Source organism: Babylonia areolata, chromosome 10 (assembly GCF_041734735.1).
Source record: "Babylonia areolata isolate BAREFJ2019XMU chromosome 10, ASM4173473v1, whole genome shotgun sequence".
Classification (NCBI taxonomy): Eukaryota; Metazoa; Mollusca; class Gastropoda; order Neogastropoda; family Buccinidae; genus Babylonia; species Babylonia areolata.
The window spans coordinates 27418679-27436178 of NC_134885.1; the positions used below are offsets into that span (position 1 = coordinate 27418679).

At 42.6% G+C, this 17500-nt stretch overlaps 1 protein-coding gene across 1 annotated transcript in view; it reads left to right on the plus strand.

The window, feature by feature from the left end:
• The window catches only part of LOC143286325 (vesicular glutamate transporter 1-like), a 481896-nt gene that overhangs the window by 401447 nt on the left and 62949 nt on the right, over positions 1 to 17500 (plus strand). The window contains exon 7 of the mRNA XM_076593866.1: positions 5392 to 5478. Coding sequence (XP_076449981.1) covers positions 5392 to 5478 — 87 coding nt within the window. The remainder of the gene's footprint in view (positions 1 to 5391; positions 5479 to 17500) is intronic.

A 17500-nucleotide genomic window follows, 5' to 3' on the forward strand; every position in this document is an offset into this window, starting at 1 on the left:
GGGAAGGTGGCAAAGGTGGGAGGAGGGGGTTGGGGATGGGGTGAGCGTCATGGGAGGACAGGAGGGTACGGGTGTGTGTGTGTGTGGGGGGGCCGGGGGGAGGCTGGGGGTGGGGCTTGGGTGGGGGGTCGGCAAGAGGGGGGTGGGGGAGGGGGGGGGTTCGCAGGAGGGTAATCGTTGGTGGTGATGAATGCGTTTTTAATATTCAGATGACAGGCACGCACTGGGTATTCGCGTCTTTCACACTTACACACGAATAACAACACGACTTACAGTGCGCATGTACTTTATATGTTTGGGTCACACGCGCTTCGCACGCGCTTACTTGGCTGTTGTACTAGCAGCCTGGATCCAATACAAATGAAGTGTACGGTACAGTGCAGTGAATGGACAATTATATTCTATCGTCCTGTTCAGAAAACAAAAAAAAAAAAAAAAAAGGAAGAAAAATATCATTCAATGCTTAAAGTTTAACAACGATTCAATGCTGAAAGTTTATCAAAGATTCAATGCTGAAAGTTTATGAAAAGATATATATATATATATATATATATATATATATATATATATATATATATATATATATATATATATATATATATATATATATATATATATATATATATATCTGGATATGTAACCTTGGGACAGTTGCACTTGAGAAGCAACATCCATGGGTTTTCATTGTGAACCCTAATTCGTGGAGTTGCCAGTCTGGTTTGTGGCGTTGGTGAGATACAGAGAGAGAGAGAGAGAGAGAGAGAGAGAGAGAGAGAGAGAGAGAGAGAGAGAGAGTGAGTGAAAAAGAGTGATGTGTACATAGACAATTGAAGGAATATTTAAAACATGATAACTTTACGTAGTAGAAGACGCCATGTAAGGTCAGAAAGATGACGTAAAAAATAGCATTACGTCACCTGTTATAAGTGTAGTTTGTGACGAAGCTGCCGGGTGGCAGTGAAAATTCAGATTTAAAATTTTTCGTTTAACAAAATAGGTGTTGGTTTTCAATATATATATATATATATATATATATATATATATATACAGAGAGAGAGACAGACAGACAGACAGAGACAGGGACAGACAGACAGACAGAGATAGAGACAGATATATATATATATATATATAGAGAGAGAGAGAGAGAGAGAGAGAGAGAGAGAGAGAGAGAGAGAGAGAGAGAGACAGACAGACAGACAGACAGACAGACAGACAGAGATAGACAAACAGACAGAGTTAGAAACACACAAAGAGAGACAGACAGAGGCAGGAGACAGACAGACAGAGAGAGAGAGAGAGAGAGAGAGAGAGAGAGAGAGAGAGAGAGAGAGAGAGAGAGAGAGAGAGAGAGACCTTACACACTATTTGCGTGACTTCAACCTATTCATCACCTGAAACTCTGAGGACTATTGGCTTGACACAATGTGAGCTGCTTTTTTTATGCCTAGTCTGACCTTTCGTCATTCCCACACCCTCTCTCTTTCTCTCTCTGTCTCTCTTTCTCTCCCTCTCTGTTTCTGTCTCTGTCTGTCTCTCTCTTTCTCCCTCTGTCCATCTCCGTCTGTCTCTCTCTTTCTCCCTCTGTCCATATCCGTCTCTCTCTCTCTGTCTCTCTCTTCCCCCCTCTGTCCATCTCCGTCTGTCTCTCTCTTTCTCCCTCTGTCCATCTCCGTCTGTCTCTCTCTGTCTCTCTCTTTCTCCCTCTGTCCATCTCCGTCTGTCTCTGTCTGTCTCTCTCTTTCTCCCTCTGTCCATCTCCGTCTCTCTCTCTCTGTCTCTATCTTTCCCCCTCTGTCCATCTCTGTCTGTCTCTCTCTGTCTCTCTCTTTCTCCCTCTGTCCATCTCCGTCTGTCTCTCTCCGTCTCTCTCTCTTTCTCCCTCTGTCCATCTCTGTCTGTCTCTCTCTTTCTCCCTCTGTCCATCTCCGTTTGTCTCTCTCTCTCTTTTTATATTCATCTCTCTGACTCCCTCTCTCTCTTTTTTCTCTCTCTGTCTGCCCCCCCCCTCTCTCTCTCTCTCTCTTCCTCTCTCTCGCTCTCTCATCTCTTTCTCTTCCCTCTCCCTCCGCCCCCCTCCCTCTCTCTCTCTCACTTCCCTCTCTCGATCTCTCTTTCTTTTCAAACCTAAAACCCCAGGACACTCACAGAAAGAGAACCTTAGGTGACTGAGGGCGGTGAGTGGACGGAAACCGTAAACACACCTGACAGAGAGACACTGAGACTAAGACCGAGAGAGACACTGGACACTGGAATTATTTATTGTCATTGCCAAGAAAGGTCTTTTGACAAGGGGGCAACAACATAAATGCATATATTTTAGATTCAAAACAACAACAACAAAAAACTATATTTTTTCTCTGAATCCTTCAGTCAGTTTAAACCAAGAAAATATGCAATACTTGGAGACACTTAAGTCACATCCTGACAAAAACTCAACGAAACGGAACTAGAGAAAAACAACAATGTAATGATAATAAAATACCAAAATGAATGGGGACTGACTCGACCATCCATTCAAAAATACATCAAACCAATACATACTGCCTCAACAATACACTTAAGTATGCAATGTTATGTTTTCTGTTTTGTCCAAATAAAATAGCAACTTCTGTACTAACTGTAATTAAGTGTAAGACCGAGAGAGAGAGAGAGAGAGAGAGAGAGAGAGAGAGAGAGACAGACAGACAGACAGACAGACAGACAGACAGACAGATAGAGCTATACAGAGATAGAAACAGAGAAAGAGACTCGAGACTCAAAACTCAAGCCTCGTAAACCTTATTACTCAAGGACATAAAGAGTTCTAGTCATTATTTAGTCTTCCAATCTCTCCCAACAACGACACTTATGATCACAAAATGTTAAAGAGAGACAGACAGACAGGGAGACAGACAAGCAGACAGATAGAGCTAGACAGAGATAGAAACAGAGAAAGAGACTCGAGACTCAAAACTCAAGCCTCGTAAACCTTATTACTCAAGGATATAAAGAGTTATAGTCATTACTTAGTCTTCCAGTCTCTCCCAACAACGACACTTATGATCACATTGTGTGAAATTCGGGCCCAGGGAGAGCGCGTCGCTATACTACAGTGCCACCCTTTTTTTTTTTATCTCCTTTTTTTTCCTGCGTGCAGTTTTATTTGTCTTTCCTATCGTAGTGGATTTTTCTATAATTATATGTATGCATGTGTGTGTGTGTGTGTGTGTGTGTGTGTGTGTGTGTGTGTGTGTGTGTGTGTGTGTGTGTGTGTGTGTGTGTGTGTGTGTGTGTGTGTGTCCGCGCGCCCGCATGCTTGCATGAGAGAGAAGAATGAGAGAGAAGGCTGAAAGCAGGTATATGGCTTACCTCTTCATCATTTAGTCCTATATTGAGGGCAGGCATGTCTCGAATTTCTTTGATGCTGGAATAACTAACACCAGAAAACAAAACAACAACCAGCCATCCAACCAACAAACAAGTTTCAGTTTCAGTTTCAGTAGCTCAAGGAGGCGTCACTGCGTTCGGACAAATCCATATACGCTACACCACATCTGCCAAGCAGATGCCTGACCAGCAGCGTAACCCAACGCGCTTAGTCAGGCCTTGAAAAAAAAAAAAGAAAAAAAAAGGGTGAATAAATAATAGATAAGCTTACATAAATAAATAAGTAAATAAATAAATAAATAAATAAAAAAATTTTAAAAGGTAGTAGTAATCATAATAATAATAATAAATAAATAAATAAATAAATAAATAAATAAATAAATAAGACAACACACAAAAACCGACAAAGTGTTGTTTTAATCTTGTAGGATTTTGACGAATCAATCGATGTAGGGATCTATCCATGTGGAGATAAACAAACGCGGAAATCTATCGATGTGGAGATCTATCGAAGCGGGGATCTATCGAGAGGAATCCCATAGGGGGAAATGAGGTGAATTTAATAAACAATGAGGCCAGGACATCGAATGATTAACAAATAGCAAGGAGTGGTAACTCTCTCCATACACAAGGTACATCAAGCCAGTGCTGCTTATGCTACCAATTCAGCTAGAACACAGGTAAATAAAAGGTACATTGGAACAAACCCAGATACTTCCCCAAAAAGGAAGTGCCGGGTTTGCTCTTATACCGGTCATTTGACACACAGCAGCAATGACATTTTTTTCCCAATTTTTTTTCTATTTCTTTCCTGCGTGCTGTTTGATTTGTTTTTCCTATCGAAGTGGATTTTTTCTGCAGAATTTTGCCAGGAACAACCCTTTTGTTGCCGTGGGTTCTTTTACGTGCGCTAAGTGCATGATGCACACGGGACAGCGGTTTATCGTCTCATCCGAATGATTAACGTCCAGACCACCACTCAAGGTCTAGTGGAGGGGGAGAAAATATCGGCGGCCGAGCCGTGATTCGAACCAGCGCGCTCAGATTCTCTCGCTTCCTAGACGGACGCGTTACCTCTAGGCCATCACTCCACTTATGTCAGTGGTGTTGGTAAATGCGTTTGTGAAGACACAATATTGAGTGTTGGCATAGTCGTAACGCGTCCGCCTATGAAACGAGAGAATCTCAGCGCAGTGTTTCGAATCCCATAGTCGACAATATTCATCCCCCCCGTCGCCCCCCCCTCGCCCCCCCCCCCCCCAACCCCCCCAATCCCCCTTCACTAAACTTTGAGTGGTGCTCTGGACGCTAGTCATTCAGGTGAGACGATAAATGCAGCATGCGCTTAGCGCACGCAAAAGAACCCATGGCAAGACAAGGGTTGTCGGTTTGCAAAATTGTGTAGAAAAATCCACTTCGATATGATGTTCTGAAAAACTAACGTTTTCTCGGCCACTCTCGCAACACTTTCTTAAACACATTTTGTTGTTTGTTTGAGGAATAGGATAAACAAAAAAAAGTAAGCAGAGCTAAATATTAACTTTCCCGAGAACGATTTCCAAACGATTTGTCACCGATTCATCCCGGGGGTGGCGGGGAGGCGGGGCTTGGGGGGCGGGGGGGGGGGGGGGCGGTAAGAATCAAGGGGGAGGGGGGGATTAACACCCATTATAACCAAACCCAACCCCATCCCCCCACCCAACGACCTCTATCTCTACGGCCACCCTCCCGTCTCCTCCCACCCCACCCCCACAACCCCCACAATCCCCGCTCCCTCTGCAGCCAACAACATCGGAACAGGCCTATTTACCGTTCGCAAGATCTCACTTTCGCCCGAGTTGAAGAAGATGACTCCACTTCCGGAAGTAACTAGGCAAGCGGCGGGCTGTGCATTCATTGGCCCACGTTGATGAGAGCCTTCTAGGGGTAGGGGGTTGAAGCCATCGATTGGATCAGACCAGCGCGCGCCTTCCTTGGAAGAAGCGCATTGATTGGCTCACGCTCGTCTTTCGATTTCTGTTGCAGGTTCCTACGCTGGAGCGGTGCTGGGCATGCCGCTGAGTGCTGTGTGCACCCGTTACCTGGGGTGGCAGTCCGGCTTCTACGTCTTCGGTGGGTGGTGGTGGTGGTGGTGATGGTGGTGTGCATGCGTGTGTGTGTGTACGTGTTTAGGTGTTTTGTCTTTGAACGATTACAGAGTTGTCCTTTTAGCAACGTCGTTTTTTTTGTTTTGTTTTGTTGTTGTGTTTTGTTTTTGTTTTGTTTTGTTTTGTTTGTTTCTTTGTTGTTGTTTTTTTAACGATCACAGACTTGTTCTTTGAAGACTCGTTCCTTTATTCAACGTCTTTGTCTTTTGTTTTACCGATCATAGACTCGTCCTTTAAGACTTGTTCGCCTTTTCAACGTCTTTGTCTTTTTCTTTCTTTTTTTTAACAATCACAGACTTGACTTTAAGATTTGTCCTTTAAAAAAAAAAACAACAACAAGAAAAAAACAAAAACAAAAAACAAACAAACACACAAACAAAACAAAACAAAAAAAAAACAACAAAAAACCGCCTTTGTCTTCATTTTAACGATCACAGACTTGACCGTAAGACTTGTTCCTTTTTAAACGTCTGTCTTTTTTTTTTTTACGATCACAAATTTGATCTTAAGACTTGTTTCCCTTTTAAACGTCTTTGTCTTTTTTAACGATCACAAATTTGTCCTTAAGACTTGTTTCCATTTTAAACGTCTTTGTCTTTTTTAAAGACTACAGACATGACCTTAAGATTTATTCCTTTTTAAACGTCTTTGTCTTTTTTTTTTACGATCACAGGTTAGCTCACTCAGTACGGCCAGTCCTCTTTTCTCCTCTACACAAACCCCTCGGATGTCCAGTGGGTGTCTGAATGACCCAACCTTTAGCTTCCGTCGTCAGAATTGTGGTATTCTTTGTCAACATTCACCTTTTCAGTATAAGAGCCTTCTGCTTGCAATAATTTGATGATGGTAACTGGGGGAAACGCTGTTAACGTCGTCTCTTTCGCCGTTCGTATGGAGAGAGTTAGTCCATAACACTTGTTCCCTTTTTAAACGTCTTTGTCTCCTTACATAACCTTAAGACTTGTTCCTTTTTGAACGTCTTTGTCTTTTTTTTTTTTTTTTTACGATCACAGGCTAGTCCATAAGACTTGTTCCCTTTGTGATCGTCTTTCTTTTATGATCAAAGACGTGACCCTAAGACTTGTTCCTTTGAAACGTCTTCGCCTTTTTTTTTTTTTAACGTTCACAGACTTGTCCTTAAGACTTCTTCCCTTTTTAAACGTCTTTTTTTCTTTCTTTTCCTTACTGTTTGAACCATTGTGCTTTGCTTTGAAAGGCAGCTCCTCCCAGTCGCCCTTGCCCACCCCCCCACCCCTACTCCTTCCCCCGCCCCCGCTCCCCCACGTCCCCAACCCCACCGTCCCCCCTTTTACGGTCTTCTCAATTTCTATCACTGTCTCTTTATCTCTCTTTTATCGCTCACTGGCCATCTCTCTCTCTCACTCTCTCTCTGAACCATTGGTTTTGGTTTCTTTCACACAATAAACCCTCTTTCCTTCATCCGTCTCACTCTCCTTGTCTGTCTGTCTGTCTGTCAGTCAGTCAGTCTGTCTGTCTGTCTGTCTTTCTATCTGCAAACACAGTTTCGAAATATGAAACAACAATATTTCAACAATCATGACGCTTTTCATGAATGTAAATTAACGTTTAAACTGAAACTAAATTGAGTCAAGTATTTTTATTTGTGGCGTCTCTACGGTTTTATCATTTTATTGCTTGTTTTCATTTATTACAAAATAATAAAGATTTGTACATTATTGAAGAGTCAAAATAGCTGCTAATGCTAACACCCACAGATAAAAAAAAAATAATAAAAAAAATTCAAAAAGCAAAAATAGGATGAAATAGGATAAACAAAATGGAAATCAAAATAGTTATATTCCATTCCCCAAAATTCACAGCACTTGCAGTTATTAACAAATGAAAACGATTGAAATCAGCTTGGAAGAAATTGTAACCTTTATTTGACGAACAAAAGAAGGCAGTGGACATTTTCAACAAATCTGCTTTCATAAGCTAAGGCTTGAGGATTCAAAAAAGAATGGACGGATTGATTAAATAATCATATTACCCCGACGATCTCACAGAAATGTCAATTTAATGTCATCACCAACAAACTAAAAAAAAAAAAAAGAAAAAAAATCAAACAAAAAGCTGAAAGGGTCAAACGGAAATATGAATCAAAACGGCATCAAAGACGTCTCTTCTCTCTCTCTCTCTCTCTCTCTCTCTCTCTCTTGCCAGAGCTGAAATCAACTTCAATTCATACAACACGATTCTGTTGAAAAACCCATCTTTTAGATTTGCATAAATCAAGGATCCGTTTCCAGTGTTATTAAGGTTCCAGCCCTCCCGTTTTGTTTCGTTGTTTCGCCGAGGTTTCTCCCTCATTGTATTTGATGTCAGCGAACTATCGCACACTTTACAGATCAAAAAGATCACATTCAAATCTCGACCGAAAAAGTAAACCGAATAGCTTTTTATCTTCCGGGTATAATATTACACATGAACAAGCCACGTTGCATGATATAATATTTTATGATGACTTTTTCACAATTGTCTGTACAATGACAGATGTCAATTTAAAGAGACGATAGACTGAAAAAACAGTCGTACTAGAATATTATTCTTTCGTTTTTGTCTGTTCTATTTTTAACCAGTCACTCTTGTATTGCAACGGTATCACTTTCTTAGTTTCTTTCCTTCTTTTGAAATAGACTTCTAGCAATAAACAGCCATTAACAAAGTTATATCCGAAAGGCAGCTTAATTGATTGTAGTGTTCATGTTTATTCCATAAACACTTCTTCTTGACTGTGCGCCTGGCAATCCGCCACTTTAACTCTCTCCATACGAACGGCGAAAGAGTACGACGTTAACAACGTTTCATCCCAATTACCACCATCAAAATATTGCATGCGGAACGCTCTTATACTGAAGAGGTGAATGTTGACAAAGAATAACACAGTTCTGACGACGGAAGCTAAAGGTTGGGTCATAGAGACACGCACTGGACATCCGAGGGGTCTGTGTAGAGGAGAAGAGAGGACTGGCCGTACTGAGTGAGTTAACCAGTTCTTCTCTTTGAAAGAGAGAAGACAGAAATCAAAGTGTCAGGACAGAATGAGACAATCAACATTACAGTTGCAATCGATACGCTGAGATTAACAATAAATAACCAAACAAATATATAGATAGGTGAATAAGTAAATAAATAAACAGATAACCAACAAACTTAATAGATAAATAGATAGATAAAAACTTCTTGATATATTGCCAGATGTCATGAACAGGCAAAGGATGAACAAATATATTCGAACAAGGTATCAAATAAATGATGAAATGAAGAAAGAAATCAAAACAAAAAAAAGAAAAAAAAAAAAAAAAAAAAGAAACATGGCGTGTATAATGTTTCATGAACAGATATAAATAAATAGCCATCTATGACCTATCATATACACTGGTGATTGTACAGTCGACTAAACAACCAGTTCATACATTTTACCAACGCCATATTTGGTACATACAATCAAATCCGACAAACAAACAAAAAACCAACAACAACTGAGATGTCATTATCATTCAATTTCCTGTGTTCTTACTATAAAAAAAAAGAGCTTTGTTTCAACCACAACAAAAGCGTTCAGAAGACATCGCAATCCGAAACGAAATAACTCAACTCCACGATAAATGTCGTCAGGAAATGGGGAAAAGGGGATGGTGGATGCCGAAGAATGCAAAATGTTTCAACCCCCCCCCCCCTTCCCCAACCACCACCCATCCCCCCGTTCCTGCTTCACCCCATTCCCCCCTCCCCCCCCCCCCCTCGAACCCTCCTACACCCCCCTCATTGCGTCCAAACGGCGATCAGGGAGGAAGAGATGGCCATTGTGGTCTGTCGTGGTTTCAGCACCACACTGCTTCGCCCCACTGCATGTCTCTCATTTTCCCTTCACAGCACACTCTCTCTTTCCCTCCTCCTCCTCCTCCTCCTCCCCCTCCTCCTCCTCTGCGGCGAAATTCCATTAGGCGTTACCGCCAAGAATAAACATAACTCGCTCTCCTTGTTGTTCCTCTTCCACAGAGGCTGGCGATTCTTGCTTGTCCAGGATGTGGAGGAGTCTCTGACAGAAAGACTAGATTCGCTCAGATCAGAGGCGTGTGTTGGCTGCTGATGGAGTTGACGTTGTGCTTACACCTCCAGCAACCCCCATCCCCATTCCTACCCCCCGACGCCTCCTGCCCCCACTTCCCTTGTGAGGGCAAGCAGATCCATGTTTCCAATGATAACTTTGTGTGTGTGTGTGTGTGTGTGTGTGTGTGTGTGTGTGTGTGTGTGTGTGTGTGTGTGTGTGTTGTTGCCGTTTTTTTGGCTTTCTAAAGTTTTTTTTCTTCTTCTTCTTCACCCTCCTGCTTTCCTCCTCACCCTTCTTCTCACACCCTTTCGGCAACCCCTCTTGACTGCGATGTCCCGCCCCCACCCCCACCTTCCCCCATCTTCCACTTTCCTTCCTTACACACACACACACACACACACATACACACACACACACACACACACACACACACACACACACACACACACACAGAAACACGCTTGTTCGCGGTTTCCCATCTTCGCATCACGCATCCTTTATTTTTGTCCTTGCGGATACTGTGTTTTATAGCAGTTTGCTCTTTATTCATTTTGTTTGTTGGTTGGTTGTTTTTTTTGTTGTTATTTTGTTTCATGTTACCAGCCCTGGTTGATTTGGTTTCTTTTCACCACAATGTTAATGTTGAACTTAATGCTGCTGTGTTTTTTTCTCTCCTGATGAAACAGAGCTTCACAATACAAGTTTTAAGTATAAGAAACATTAACTCTTTCAATACGAACGGCGAAAGAGACGACGTTAACAGCGTTTCACCCCAATTACCATCATCAAACTATTGCAAGCGGAAGGCTCTTATACTGAAGACGTGAATGTTGACAAAGAATGCCACAATTCTGACGACGGAAGCTAAAGGTTGGGTCATTCAGACACCCACTGGACATCCAAGGGGTCTGTGTAGAGGAGAAGAGAGGACTGGCCGTACTGAGTGAGTTAAGCAGTCAGCATGTCAGTACTTCATATGAGTCAAGGAAAAAAAAATCATAATTCTGAAAGGAACTGGAGATAGAGAAAAAAAACAACAAAAAACAAAACAAAACAGGAACACAGTGATGAGATTCAGTTACTTCAAGGGCAGTCCATCAAATAGATGAGTTTTGTTGATTTTTTTTTTTTATATATATATATGCGACAATTATCAGTATTAGTATTGTTATTATTATTATTATTATTATTATTATTATTATCAAACTCGTACTGATAGACCCGGTAGTAAAGCCTCTGGCCTTTACCACCGCTTTCTTACTTCTCATTCAGTTTCATTCATCGCATAGACCTTGTCACATATATGGATCAGCTCAGTCACCACCCACCCCTTCTCTCTCTCTCTCTCTCTCTCTCTCTCTCTCTCTCTCTCTCTCTCTCTCTCTCTCTCTCTCTCTCTCTCTCTCTCTCTCTCTCTCTTGTGTCGATCTGTCTCTTTTCTGTTTCTTGTCACCTCTCTCTCTCTGTCTCTGTCTCTGTCTCTTTCTCTCACTGTCTGATTCTGTTCGTCTGTCTCAGTCATTTTGTCTGTCTGTCTCTGTCTGTCTGTCTCTCTTTCTCTCACTGTCTGATTCTGTCTCTCTGTCTCAGTCATTCTGTCTGTCTTTCTGTCTGTCTCTCTCTCTATTTCCCTCGCCGTCTCTCGATTTCTACAGACCCTTGCCCTGCTGCCTGTGTACACTTTTGGGAGAGTGCCTTTCAATGTCTGAACACTCTCCTTTAAAGTTACAACTTGGGAGTGTCTTTTTTTTCCTGTTCTTTTCTTCTTTTTTTCTTTTTTTTTGTATCAAAAGCCTCGCTTTAGAGACGTCTGTTTCCCCCTCCCTTTTAGATGAAATGTGGAATGCAATTGACTCGTGTGTCAACACTAAGTGATCTTAGAAACTCCAAAGCTCACCAGGTACAGATTAGCACATGATCGATCCCTCTTTACATCATTCCTACCCCCCACACACGTTCTTGTCCAAATGTATGTGAGGTCAGCTGAAGATATGAATACAGTTGTACTCTCAACACTCTTCTCACCCCACCCCACCCCCACACGCCCCCACCCCTACTGATTTTTTTCAGTTCTGTCCACAAGCGCTGTTATTCTTACGATTTTAATGGAGTATTAAAAACGTAACGAAAGAAAGAAAGAAAGAAGCCAAGTGTGGAACAAAACAATTAGTATCACCCAAATGATCACTAGGCAGAGCAGAAAAAAAAGCCCACCCCTCTCAATTTACAGATCAAGATGTTTTTATGCAAGACATGTCATGAAAATGTGAACAGTGAAACTTTATTTCCGCCCCCCCCCCCCCCCCCCCCACCAAAAAAACAAACAAAAAAACCTCACAGGGGCACATGGATCTAAAAGACACATGAAATCATACCATTAGAAAAAAACAAACAAAAAAAACCAAAACAAACAAACAAACAAAAAAACCAACAACAACAATACAAAAACCACAAAAACCCCCAAAACAAAACAAAAAAACAAAAACAGAGAGCAGCGCGAGTGTCAGGAAAAAAAAAAAGAAAGAAAAGAAAACAGATGATGAAATCGAATAATCCAAACATGGTCAAACAAGTCGCTCAATCAGTCAGTGAATTCTAACTAAGACCTCAGAAACTAAAACGATCAGAAGAATGCATTCAGGCAGGACGCCACGTGGTCCAACAACGCAAAACAACTTGCCGCTGAGCTGAATACAATGGAGCCTGACGAAAACAGCTCACACGGCACACACAAATCGTCGTTAAGGCAACTGAGTGGATGGGTGGGGTTGGTAATGGAACCCCCCCCCCCGGCCCCCCATTGCCCCCCACGCCCCCACGCCCCCACCCCCCCCACACACACATCCCTCCCCCAAAACCCCATCGTGCGGGCACGGCCTCTTTGCCTTCTTGTGGCTTCAGCGCTTGGTCCTGTGTCTCTCATTTCCCCTTTCGCAGCATTCTCTCTCTCTCTCTCTTTCCCTCCTCCTCCTCTTCTGCGGCGAAATTCCATTAGGCGTTACCGCCAAGAATAAACATAACTCCTTCTCCTTGTTGTTCCTCTTCCACAGAGGCTGGCAATTCTTGCTTGTCTGGGATGCGGAGGAGTCTCTGACACCGAGAAAGACGGATTCTCTTGATCAGAGACGTGTTAGCTGCTGATGTAGTTGACGTTCCAGTTAACCCCCACCCCCCACCCCCACCCCCACCCCTCGCCCCTCCCCCGCACCCCCCACCTCCCCTGAGGGCGAGAAGCGCCATGTTTTGAATGAAAACTTTTTGTGTGTGTGTTGTTGCCGTTTTTTTGCTTTCCAAAGTTCTCTTTTACTTCCTTTCCTCCCAACGTCTCGTCTGGTAAACCTCTTCCTAACCCCCAACTCCCCCCCCCCCTTCCATCCCCATCACATATGCACTCCATTTTGCTAACAAAGTTCCCTCTCTCCTCTCTCTCTTTCAACAAAATTCCCTCTAAAACACGCCCATGACAGACACATGCCCTCCTCAATATCTCTTGTCTTTTATTTCCCTCCGGGATGAGATTGAGTTTGACTGCAAGTCGTTCTTTAGCTTTCTATTTTATTTCAACTTAAGGGGTAATTAGTGTCGATCCTTACATATCTCTCTGATGAGACTTGTTATGTACGATTTAACTGAAGTTCAAAGATACGAAACGTCTTCGCAGCTGTCTACTTAAATGTTAAGATAAATAAATAAATAAATAAATAAATAAGAGTAAATAGCAAAATATGTGTTTCTACAGTTTACAAGAGCAAAACATGTGTTTTTACATCTTAAGATACAGAATATTATATTATTGGCTTCAACTACAAATACTGAGGAGAAAATAGAAGAATATTAAGAGGAAGGACAAAGAAAGATTCAGCTTTCTCTAAGTCATAGGCCAAGATATAGCCAAGAAAGAATTCTCAGGTGCTTGAAGAATATTCAGATGAAAAAAAGGTTTGTCTATGTATCTATGTATCTATCTATCTATCTGTCTGCCTGTCTCACCATGACGATGTTGATCCTGTGTGGGCATCATCATAACTACACAGTAGTAGTAGTAGTAGTAGCAGCAGCAGCAGCAGCAGCAGCAATAGTAGCATCAGCAGCAGCAGCAGCGGTAGCAGTAGTAGTAGCAACAGGAGCAGCAGCAGCAGCAGCAGTAGTAATAGTAGTAGTAGAAATACCATTATTAGCGTTATTATCATTGGTAGGCATCCTTCCGTCTCGGTATACTATGCAGGCCTGCTTTGGATGATGTGATGTTTCTGGCACAACATCGGTTATGGCTTGACATGCCCATTCGTGAATGGTAGTAGTATCATTAGTGGTAGTATCATATCAGTATTATTAGTAGTGTTACCATTGATACTTATTATCGTTTTATATTGCCATGGTCTGCCAGTGGTAGGCGCACATGAGTCCTTATACAAAACGTACATAGTTCCTATGTAGTTTCCTTCTTTCGAAAAGGCGATTCTTAGTGGGTCAGCTCTGTCTCTTTCCGACTCTGTCTCTGTATCTGTCTGTCTGTCACACACACACACACACACACACACACACACACACACACACACACACACACACACACACACACACATACATTCTCTGTTTGTCTCACGGACTCTCTCTCTCTCTCTCTCTCTCTCTCTCTCTGTGTCTCTCTGTCTGTCTGTCTCTCTGTCTCTTCCCCACAACCTCTGTCTGTCTGTCTTTGTCTATTATGTCTGACAGTCTCCCCCTCTCTCTCTCTGATTCTCTCTCTCTTTTTTATCCCTGTCTCGCAGCCTACTCCTCTCTAAATTCACTATATCTCTCCTCATTCTCTTATCATCCACCCTCACCCCCTTTCATCCCATCCATCCATCCTATTCACCTCTATCAGAACACGCACGAAGCACACAACGAAGTATAAAACAAAACAAAACAAAACAAAATAAAAACTCACTAAAACAGAAAAAAAAGCCCAGGGGGGGTCAAGACAAGGATGGGGTGTCCATTCAGCTGATAGCTGTTTGCCCCTTTGGGGGAACGGGGCTTTAAGATGAGGAGGTTTTGGTGTTGATCCCGAGGAATTACCCCCCTCACCCTCCCCTCGCCCCTCCCCCTCCCACCCTGACCTCCCCCCTTCCCCCGCCCCCCACACCCCCCCACCCCGAATTAAAAAAAAATCCTTTGTCCCCGAACAAGGCTGGTGCTCCTTTCTCATTAACGGTTTTGTTTGTCAGGTTTGCTTCTCTGTCACTGTCTGTCTCAGTCTCTGTCTGTCTCTGTTTCTCTGTCTGTATCTCTGTGTGTGTCTGTAACTCGCTCTGTCTCTGTCTCTGTCTCTGTCTCTCTCTCTCTCTCTATGTCTCAATTTTTTTTCCTCTCCCTGTCTGTCTCCGTTTCTCTTTCTCTTCATCTCACTCTCCCTCCCTCTCTCTCTCCCTCCCTCCCTCTCTCTCTCTCTCTCTCTCTCTCTCTCACTCACCCTCTTTCCCACCCTCTCTGCATCTCTCTCTGTTTCTCTCTCTGTCTGCCTGTCTCTTGAGTCTGTCCATGTATTTTCTTGTAAAAAAAAATGTCTTTTGGGTTTTTCTTTTTCTTTTTTTTTTTTTTTTATAAATCACAACAGATTTCTCTTAGATTCTTAGATCGCCAAGCAAGATGGCATATGAAGAGACTTTGTCTGTCTGTCTGTCCCCCCCCCCTTCCCCAACCATCTCTCTCTCTCTTCTCTCTATCTGTCCCTGTCTGTCTTTGTTTCGTTTTGTCTCCGTCTCCCTCTGTCTCTCTGTCTGTCTCTCTGCCCCCCTCTCTCTCCCTCCCCCTGTCTGCCTCTCTGTGTTTCAATATGTATGTCTTTTTGTGTCTCTTTCTTTCTCTCTCTGTCTCTTTCTCTGTCTCCCTATCTGTCTATGTGTCTATCTCTCTCTCTCTTTCATCCTATCTCTCTCACTCTTTCTATCTCTGTCTCTCCATCTGCCTGTCTGTCCGTTTCTGTCTCTTTCTCTCTCTCTCTCTCTGCCTGTCTGATAGCCTGTCTCTGTGTCTCTGTCCTCAGTGCGCAATCTCTCCCCCCCCTCCACCCACGCTACGCCACCCCCCACCCCCACCAACGTGTGCAGATTTTCCCTCTGCTTAATTTTCAATCCACATGTAAAACATTCATTAGAACTCGCTCTCTCATCGACTTTCTCTCTCCCCTCCTACCCCCTACCTCCCTCTCTCTTTCTTTCTTTCTTTCTTTCTCTCTCTCTGTCTCCCCTTCACCCTCATTCTCTCTCTCCCCACTCTCTCTCTCTCTTTTCTCTCTCCTGTTTCTCCTCTCTTCATTCTCTCATCCTCTCTCTCTCTCTCCCTACCCCCTCCCTCTCTCTCTCGCTCTCTCTCTCCCCCTCTTCTCTCCTCCTGTCTCCCCTTCACCCTCATTATCTCCCTCCCCACTCTCTCTCTCTTTCCTATCCCCCTCCTTGTTTCTCCTCTATTCATTCTCTCATCGACTCTCTCTCTCTCTCCCTCCCTCTCTTTCCATCTCTCTCTGTGTCTCTCTCTCCCTCTCTCTCTCTCCCCTTACCTCTCTCTCTGTCTTTGTCTTTCTCTCTCTCTCTCTGTCTCTCTATCTCTGTCTCCCTCTCTCTCCCCTTTCTCTCCCTCTATCTCCCTCTCTCTCTCTCTTCTCGCCCCTCTCCTCCCTCACACCCTCCTCCTTATGCAAACTCTAGTCAAGAGTGCTGTTCAGAGTCGGAAAACTCTCCTTCAAAGTTATAACTTGGAATGACTTTTTTTTCCTTTTTTTTCTCTCATGTGCCGAATCTCTTTTCTTCGGAGGCATAACCCCCACCCCCCACCCCCCACTACCCCCCTTTCCCATCTTCATCACTACTTCATGTTAACTTGCAACAATTTCTGCCGCCAGCACTACTACTGCTGTGACTATTAATTCTGCTCCTGCTGCTGCTGCTGCAGCTGCTGCTGCGACTGATGATTGTTCATCTTCCTCTCTCTCTCTCTCTGTATCTCTGTCTCTGTCTGTCTGTTTGTCTGTCTCTCTGTGTCTCTCTGTGTCTCTCTCTCTCTCTTTCTCTAACAAGGCACGAACGATGATTAGGATAAAAATGGCATCAATGGTATGCGTATGTGACTGATCTAATCTTAAAAAAAAAAAAAAAAAAAAAAAAAAAAAAAAAAAAAAAAAACTCGAGAAAGAAAGAAAGAAAGAAACACACAAACACACAAGTGGATGCAACATCTCTTGCAAAATTAACGCGAAGCTCATGGTGACGAAGAATCATTAAAAAATATCAAATGAAATGTTTAGCAAGACGATATCCTGTATCAAAAGCTCACCGACATTTTTTGTGTGTGTGTGCGTGCGTGCGTGCGTGTGTGTGTGTGTGTGTGTGTGTGTGTGTGTGTGTGTGTGTGTGTGTGTGTGTGTGTGTGTGTGTGTGTTGTTTTTTGTTTTATTGTTGATGTTTTTTTCAATGTAACAGACACATACAAATTCACATTCCGCATGTATGCCTTTAACATAACTATGGAAATATAATAAGAGTGGAAAAATGGGCATTTTATAACTGTTTGATACAAGATTAAGCTGTACAATGCTACCTTGGAATTGAACATACATTGTTTTGCTGTTATAGATTTGTCAGTACTTAGAACTAAATTATATGCTTACCCTACACTTTCTAATGCACAAAACATATAAATTCTGTATCTGTAAACCTTTGTCTGAATAAAAAAATGTTGAAAAAAAAATATTCACATTGCGTATAATAGAGTAAAATGAATTAAGTTGAATAAGAGAGAGACAGAGACAGACAGACTGAATGACACTGTACCCGAAAGGGTGGGTTTTTTTGTGTTTTTTTTGTTTTTTTTCCTCCAAATGTTCTCCGATGGCGCACTTTAGATTCACGTCGTGCAGATTGTAATTTTAATG